We start from the raw sequence: 9,132 nt of genomic DNA on the forward strand, positions 1-9,132 counted from the left end.
CAGGCTCTCATCATCTGTGACGCCATACCGCCCAGCGTTTTCCCTCGCCTTGCTCTTCAGCCAGCTGCGGAATTCAGCTACAACGCCCCCAACCCCTAATAAACGCTGCACCTAAAGAAAATGAAAATTGAAACAGAAACTTTCAGTGGTGTTTCCTTTCAATTTTTGTCTTGTTGTTACTACAAATACTGTTGCAAGCGTTTAATTATTTTTCAGTAACGTTTTTGAATCCTCATGACACTTGAAAATGGTCATTTTCCGTACGATGTTTTTAGCAGTTAGGGTATCAGTTCCAACTAGTATGACAAAAATGTGCTGGCCACAATGAGAGCTTGCGTTGTCAGCGCTACAAATGCGTGCAGCACGTGGTGTATGCTGTTTTCTTATTTAGGCTAAAGCTCTGTGTCGTCTCATTTCATTGTGATAACGACGACGGCCGCAGAACAATAACATGACTGCTTTTTGGCAGAAGTCCTTCGATTTTGTGCAACATTCCTTACACCTGACTCGTTTCGGACAAGCGAGCTTTATATCTGGCCTGCTGGCCTTAAGTGTGCACCTAGCCAGGGGGCGCTTGCATCAGCAATGGGATATCATGTCTACATCTACGGAGCAGCAGGAAAGAGAAGAGCGCTGGCGGGTACTGAGCGGTCAGCTGCTGTCGCAGCCAGAAGTAGCGTTTCGAGAGTATCGCGCCCATGACCTGCTTTGCACGGAGTTCTCCCGCGAGGGGTTCAGCGTTCAACAGAACTACATATTCAGCACAGGCTTCCGCGCCGAGTTCCAGTTCCCACCTGCGCCGGGTAAGTGACGTCCCATGGTTGTGCTACATTTAACGCATTCATTTTGTAGGCTACAGGCCAACAGTGATTGTTAGGCCTTGACACCGGCTAGAGAGGTTTTGACGTTGCGAACAACAAAGCGGTAAAAATTATCGTAAAAATCGGTAAACGTGAGTTGAAGGGCTTGCGTTAGCGAATTGCATCCTGTCTAAACGTATAACGTACAGGTTAGCGGCATCAGATTTGTTTCGCGCCACTAGCCACAGTATTGGGCGAAGAGGACGAGAAATGCTGGTACTCACCGCACGCCCAACATTCGCAAACCGGCAACGCGGCAACAAAAACGTGCTATAAGGCGCTTAAGCTGACGGCAGTGAGGATGCGCGAAATTCAGTTCCAGTGAGTTGCTGCTGATGATGATGATGAAAGGCTTTTATTAGTAGAGAGAGTGGGCTGATTATAAGAGGCCGCGGCCCTCACAAACACCAGGCGGGGTCCCTAGTACGGGAACCAGTGGCGTCGGCCGCTGCTTGGGCGCGCTCAACCAGGGTCTTTTGGGCCTGTAAATCAGAGCAGCGGAGCACGGTCGCCTCCCAGTCCTCCCGGCTGGAGATAGCCGGTTTGGAGCGAGAGGCCCACACCATTAGTAGATGTCTCAAGACTTCTCCGCACAGTGTGGACAGCTGCCCGGGAAAGAAGGGTCGAAGTGTTTTAATTGCCGGGCGCAGCAAAGTATTAGTGTACAGGTTGAGCAGAGCCGCTCCTCCGCCTTTGAGGGACCTGCTTTGAGGCGTCTACAGACGATATAGATACGCACCCTATCACTCCTCGCGTACATTTATCCTGATCTATACAACCCTAACTGCAAACACTGCGGCCAACGAGCCAACTACGATCATACCCTATGGGATTGCAATATATAGCCACCTCCGGGTGATCTAGTTACCGCTTCTTCTCTCGAGCGGTGGGAGACCGTGCTGGCTAGCTCTGACCCCAGAACGCAAGTTTTGGCGGTGGAGTGGGCTGACAAAGTCGTCGAGGGCTATGTACTCTCAACCGCTTAACACGATCTCTTAGCAGCAAGGTCTTTCCGACGAATAAAATGTTTTACACTCACTCTCGCTGCTAAGACTTCATGCAGGTACACTTAGGACAACTCCATCATATTTTGATTTTTCTAGTAAAAATCTCTCAGTAAAAATCTCTAGTAAAAGCCACTCAAGACAAGAACTGCAAAGCATGATCAATCAATTAGACAGGCAGAGCAGAACGATGGGGCTAAGAATTAACATGCAGAAAACCAATGTAATGTTCAACAGCCTAGCAAGGGAACAGCAGTTCGCAATTGGTAGCGAGGTGCTGGAAGTAGTAAGAGAATATGTCTACTTAGGGCAGGTAGTGACCGCAGATCCGGATGATGAGAGGGAAATAACTAGAAGAATAAGAATGGGGTGGAGCGCATATGGCAGGTTCTCTCGGATCATGAATGGTAGCTTACCAATATCCCTGAAGAGAAAAGTATACAACAGCTGTATCCTACCGGTACTCACCTATGGGGCAGAAACATGGAGGCTAACAAGGAGGGTTCAGCTTAAGTTAAGAACAACGCAGCGAGCTATGGAAAGGAAAATGATAGGTGTAACGTTAAGAGATCAGAAGAGAGCGGAGTGGGTGAGGGAACAAACGCGGGTTAATGACATCTTAGTTGAAATCAAGATGAAGAAATGGGCTTGGGCAGGGCATGTAATGCGAAGGCAAGGTAACCGCTGAACCTCAAGGGTAACGGAGTGGATTCCAAGAGAAAGCAAACGTAGCAGGGGATGGCAGAAAGTTAGGTGGGCGGATGAGATTAAGAAGTTTGCGGGGATACAGTGGCGGCAACTGACAAAGGGCAGGGTTAATTGGAGAGACATGGGAGAGGCCTTTGCCCTGCAGTGGGTGTAGTCAGGCTGATGATGATGATGAAGATGAAGTAAAAATCTATTCTGTGTCACTGGTTGCATCGGTGATTGCCCCGCAGCAAAAGACACATTTGTTGCAGAGAAAACATAGTTTTAAAAGCTTAACACATATTTCTCCGCCACTCAATTCAATCCCGTGACATAAGGCCAAAGGCGACTCCACGTTCACCAATCGGAACTGATGGCGGTGTTGCATTACCTCAGAGATCCGCGTGAGAAAAATCGATCTCGGCGTCGTCGCAGTTTGCTTGTGTAAACGGCTGGTGATGGTGATGCGTTTATTTTATTCCTTGATCTTGTCTGGCTTGTAAAAGTTCGGTTTCATTGAGAGTAGCCTCTTTGTCATAAGGATGCAGTAAGCGGTCGATACAGGCCAACTTCAATTTGCACTCAGTATCAGGAGACCCAGGCCTCTCCTCAGATGTGTACACTAAGGTTGGTTCACAGCGATAAGTTGCTAAGGCCATGTGCGCACTCTCAATGCTGCACTATAGACCTTGCCTTGGTCGAGAAGGAGATATCGCGGGAGAGTTCGAGGTCATACTGCACACAGGAATCCTTCTGCAAAAGTGCCCTCCCACTAGCTTCTTGCTATGGCTCGTCCTCACCCAGATGAAAACCTGTTGCACTCTCTGGCGAGTTCTACACTCAACATAGTGGAAAGGCCTGCAGAAAATAGAGGAGCTTCTGGATTTGTGGCACGCTGCCTGTACGTTGCCTTAGTGTCTTTGGTTACCGTTGTTTCTAGAACACATGGGACGCTAGTTGTACTGAGACTTCTGCGAAGTTCGTATTGGGACGTGGCTGTTTTCAGAAAGGACAAAGAGTGGGGCAACAGAACACTGTGGCGGCTTTGTCTGTCTTTTATGACTCGCTTGCAATGTTGTATGTGCTTAGGCGCTTAATCAACGCGACGACCTCTTCTACGATGTTCTCGCAACAACCCTACAGTTCTCGGTCCAAGACCTTGCACGACAGTGTAGTGGACAATAACAGTCGCTCTAACGCCTTCGTAGTGCTTTGAGTATGCTAAGCGGTACAGTTGGAAGCTAATGTGCATGAGTCGTCACTACGGTGAAGCTTTGCCCCAAATTTATGCGGTGACTTGCCAGGCAAATTTATCTAAAAGGGGTCTCCAGACACTTGGTTATGGTTTCAGCGGCCATCGAAGGCCTCACCGTCGGGCTGGTATGCGAGTACGATGCACTGCCGGACCTGGGCCACGCCTGCGGACACCACCTGGTAGCAGTGGGGGCGCTAGCCACGGCATCGGCCATCCGTCGGCTCATGCAGGTGAGCGTCACTGCAGGGATCTGAGACACTCACGGATAGCGTAGAACTCGAAGGAAACAGTCACACAGACGGACCGCACACGTTTCAAGCATTGTAGTCAAGAAACTACAGGAACAACCATGTTTACCGCGTCATTTATTCTTTATTGCAGTGGCTCCGAAGAACGGCAATGACTGCGTCCCGTACTGAGCTCGCTGTCGAGACGTAGCGAGTCCTACTATTACTGAAGCACTGCCAATACTTTCTCTTCAAGATTTTTCTTTCTCTCTCGTAATCTTTAACGTGCACGGTACAGGGTACAAAGAGCAGCAGGGTGAACACGCGTCCAGGCCTCATTCATTGCGCGTTCAGGTTCAGGCGCGACACTTGAAGCGCCAGCGATGTTCGGTCAGCCATCATTTATAAACTCGCTACTTGCTTTTACAGGGATGGCTGTTGGTATCACCCTCAAAACGTTGTCGAGGTACGTGGTGATAACTGATTCAAAGCACAGCTCGGGTCATGCACGTACTAAGCCGCGTACGTAAGCCACGAAGTGTGCGCGCGTAAGCGTAGATGCTATTAGTGGTTACAAGTAAAGGAAAGTAGCTAACAGTGGACACCCGGAAGGAATTAATTCAGGGGTGGAATGGGCAGAGGTTAGCCAGGGATATAAAATAATGGCGGAGCTTAGGCTAGCTACCTGTGAATTGCGCAATTTATGCAACAAGAGTAAATTCTGTAAACTCTTCTCCTATTTTTATCATGCGGTCGTCACTACGCTCTTCCCTCATCGCGTTCAACGAAACCTGGCGGCGGAGCAGTTATATTATCATCATTATCATCAACCTGACTACACCCACTACATGTCATAGCCCTGTCCCATATCTTCTCTCCAATTAACCCTGTCCTGTGCCAGCCGCGGCCACCTTATCGCCGCAAACTTTTCTTGTCAGCCCAGCTAACTTTCTGCAGCCGCTGCTACGCTTGTAGTCTGTGGGAGCCCAGTACGTTACACTTGACGACCATCGGTTATCTTGCCTTCGGATTACATGTCCCGCCCAAGACCATTTCTTCCTGATTTCGACTAGGATGTCATTAACCCGCGTTAGTTTCCTGTCCCACTCTGCCCTCTCCATGTCTCTTAACGTTACATTCAGAGACAGAACAAAAAGTTGCCGCCTGGCACTACTCTGGGAGGTACAACGTCAAGGCCGCAGCACTCATTCCTGTGAGGTCGAATGCACACAAAACCAGCCTCAACGATGTCGCATTTATTTCTTCACCGGGAAAAAAATAACCGTCCCCTCGTAAACCACACAGTTTGCCATCTCCGGCGTACTCCGAAGCAGACACAATTTCCCCCGTCCGCCCCCAAAACGCGAATACGTTGCATCCCAAGCAGCCCAGGTAATCGGCCCAGTATTGGAAACGTATTGGAAAAGGTCGGTTCTAAAAAAGAGCGGAGTGAAACTATCCATTTGGAATATTGGACCGATTGCCTGGGCAGCTCGCCCTATAGAGCTCCCCCTTTTATTTCTCTCTTCCCCTTTGGTGTTATGTAAACTTCCTCGTCTTCAGAGAATGTGTGACATGGAGTTGCACTTGTCACGGTTTTCATCTCCATCTCTACCGTCTAGCAGTTCTTTCCTGCGTTCAGATTCTTCGTTGCTTGCGTGCTAGTATAGATCGCACGCTGACACCCTTTCGACAGTTTAGTCATCCCACTTGTCCCTCCCAGCATAACTGCAACCACTTGATACGCTGACAACTTAGGTTAGGGGCCACTCTAGACTAGAGATAAAGAGACATCATGGCAAACGCCGCCTCAGTAGCTTAAATTTATTTCCTAGCTACAGTACATGTAGGGGCGGTGTGCTCTTCACGTTGTCGTGAGCTCTGCTGCACGTTTTCGGCGTTCCTCCATGTGAAACAAGGAGACCGAGAGCTGGAAGCCTGCTACGCTTAAAGGAACACTGAGGAGAAATTTAAGTTATCCTGTATTGATTTATTATCGCGTTACTATTTCAAGCAGAACATTTTCACTGAAAACGGAGCTTTCAAAACACACGCACTGTCGCCACCTACCGTTTTCCCAAGCAAACTTCGGTGACGTCAAGACATTTCTTTCTAGCGGATCTCGGAACCTTAGCTACAGGGCCGTTCGCACACAGGCGATGATCGCATAGTCCTTTGACGTCTTGACGTGGCGAGTTGGAGTCTAGCAGCGGGAAAAGTGATGTTTCTCTCTTTAAATACAAATGTCGCAGTAATAAATACGTCTTTCGTTGCCGACCAAACATTGAGATAGTCACAAAGAGCCGAAGAATCGATTTTTCAGGAACAAAATACGCGAGTGGATGTTGACGTCCTACGCCGTATAGTCCACCGAAACCACTGCGTATAACAGCTCTCGCTGTAGATTGTTTGAGGCTTTCCTCAGCCTCCGTATGAAGCTGAACGACATGATTGGCGCAGCGAGTCGCCGCTGCTGTCGCCTCATACACCGCAGGAGGAGCAATTGCACGGTCGCCTCGTGGTGTTTGGCACTCCGGGCAGCGAGAGCAGTCGACGCTGCTGCAAGGCGCGCCTGCTCGAGCAAGGCGCCTTTGCAGGCATCGACGCTCTGCTCGCACTACACCCTGCTTCACCCACGATCGGCTGCTGCGTGGCGGCAGGCAAGGAGGGCCCCTGCCAGTGGCTCGAGTTCCGCTTCCGCGGCGCCGCAGCCGCAGACGCCGCCGTGCTCGCCTATTGGGCGCTCTCCAGCGGTGCCCGTGGCGTGCTCAACCGCGCGGGAAGGCGCCCCTGCGAACCGACCACGTCCTCAGAGTCGCAGTACGTGCTGCTGGCCGACAACGACGCACAGCTGCAGGAACGAAGGCGTGCGGCCGAGGATGTCCTGCTGGGCACGGCCAAGGCGACAGGCTGCTTGCTCGAATGCCGTTTCGGGAAGCCCCGTCCCTGGCCAGTCTTCAACACTGCCCTTGAACAACTCTTCGTCGCACAGCTACACAAGCCGGGTGAGGCCCATCTTTTCAGTTCTACATAAAACTTTGGCTGCGTGCGATCAAACGACCTCGGTATCAAGCAGTTGCTTTGGTACAGGGGATCGCTCCACTTCTGCAGTTTTATATAGACCTAAGTGGAGAGTGTTTAACGTCACCACTTAACGCGGGAACTGATGAATTTATATTTCAGCCCCAAAGCAAGGTACTGGACGCCCTGCCTTCTGGACACATGCTCATGCAGCCTCTTGTGTCAGGTGGCTTACATTTCTCAGAACACTGACAATACCCTTTGAACTAGCCGGCATATACTTATTTTATGTTGTTAACGCGATCACCCCAGGCCCTCTCGCCCATCGCCAGTGCTATGACATCCTCACAAATCCTCTGCAGGGGAAACACCGCCTGCGCTGACAGATATGTAATAATTTGCTCTGTTCGCACAACATGCTTTGCTGCGGAAAGGCAGCCCAGTCCTTTAACCTTGTTTCAGTTACGACGAGCGCACGTTGCACTCGTCCTGTACTTTCTCTTTTTTTTCGCCCAACTTTACCATGTCTAGACCGACATGTGTAGTATGTATCTTCAAAACGTTACAGGAATGCTGTGTCTATATGCTTCAGTTTAATGATAACCCATTGGGGCATCATGGTAGCAGTTAAAATGACGTGATATAAAAAGGTCTTTAATACCCGACTACAGCGCCTTGTATTTCGTCTGCAGAGTGACGGTTAGCGATCAGCAAGCGTTACCACAATAGCTACCCCCGCTATTAGCAACAATGGGGAAAGAATTTATGTGGGACTGCAGCCGCCGCTATCGCTCCGGAGCCAGTACATCCTTGTCTCAGCGAAGCCCGTCGCTAACTTCTTAAAGAAGGCTCTTAGTGATGAATGAATGAATGAATGAATGAATGAATGAATGAATGAATGAATGAATGAATGAATGAATGAATGAATGAATGAATGAATGAATGAATGAATGAATGAACTTGAGACAGGAAGATTTTAGGAATACAGATAGATTTAAGGCATGTAAGCTTTTGTATGGGAGGGTCGCACATAATGCCGACCTACGCCCTATTCCATCCCTTCGCAGGAGCGATTCTCTTCGTTTATTCTGTTCGTGTCAGTGCGCGTTAAGAATTTCAGAATTTCGGAACCTTGCACTGCGGAGCCTTATCTTCTCATCCTTCTTTCACTCCCTTCTTCACCCCATCCCCCCCCCCCCCCCCTAGCGTTCGAGGTGATCACTGAGAGTAAGACAGCTACTGTGATTTTCTTTCCTCGAAACCATTTTTTTTCGCTAAGAAACAAAATAAATTGTCATTCATTTGAAATGTCATTGCACCAACACCCTATATTATAAACTGACTATTATTGCATTGGTTTTACAACTTTCGGTCCAACCTTTTCTTTGTTGCACTAGAGTGTTATTACATTATACTACATTATTATCGCATTATATTATATGGTATCAGTACAACCTACTTATCTAACTTTTTTCGATGAGTTTTTCTTCTGGTCTCTGCGTGTTGCTTTCTCTTTTACAGAGTCTAATGCCCAAATTACGAAGGAGTCAAAGAACATGGTTTGTTTGGTGTATGGGTTTTAATGTTCCAAAGGGACTCAGGCTATGAGAGACGCCGTAATGAAGGGCTCCGAATGATTTCGACCACCAGGGGCTCTTTAACGTGCACTGACGTCGCACAATACACAGCCTTCTAGCATTTCGCCTCCATGCGGGATCAAAAGCGCATCTGCCGGGTCAGCATTCGAGCACCATAACTACTAAGGCACCGCGGTGGCTTAAGTCAAAGAATACAAATCCCAGTTTTCACGTTATGCAAGTCAGTGTACCCGCATTCAAAACTCAATATGAAAGCTTTGCCAGCGCCGCCATAATTAGAGAAATCCGCACGTCGCCAACTCCAACTATCAATGATTAACATTTGGTCGATTATGCGCAGATCGTCCGAGATGTGTGCTAGACCAAATCGAAGGCCTCTTCGCACCAACTCGTAGGCACAGTTAATGATTTCTTAATGAACCAATGTCAGCCTATTTTCCCCCACAACACTTGCGAGAAAATGATAGACAGCAGTTGTTG

The 9,132-nt window shown here is 48.8% G+C and overlaps 1 protein-coding gene across 1 annotated transcript in view; it reads left to right on the top strand.

Annotated features, from left to right (window-relative positions):
* Positions 1-595: 595 nt before the first annotated feature.
* Positions 596-9,132, top strand: part of LOC149339804 (xaa-Arg dipeptidase-like) — a 9,644-nt gene continuing 1,107 nt past the window's right edge. The window contains exons 1-3 of the mRNA XM_089550576.1: positions 596-803; positions 3,903-4,036; positions 6,528-7,038. Of these exons, the coding sequence (XP_089406702.1) occupies positions 596-803; positions 3,903-4,036; positions 6,528-7,038 (853 nt within the window). The remainder of the gene's footprint in view (positions 804-3,902; positions 4,037-6,527; positions 7,039-9,132) is intronic.

Source organism: Amblyomma mixtum, chromosome 6, assembly GCF_055824585.1.
Source record: "Amblyomma mixtum isolate Tamu chromosome 6, ASM5582458v1, whole genome shotgun sequence".
Taxonomy (NCBI): Eukaryota; Metazoa; Arthropoda; class Arachnida; order Ixodida; family Ixodidae; genus Amblyomma; species Amblyomma mixtum.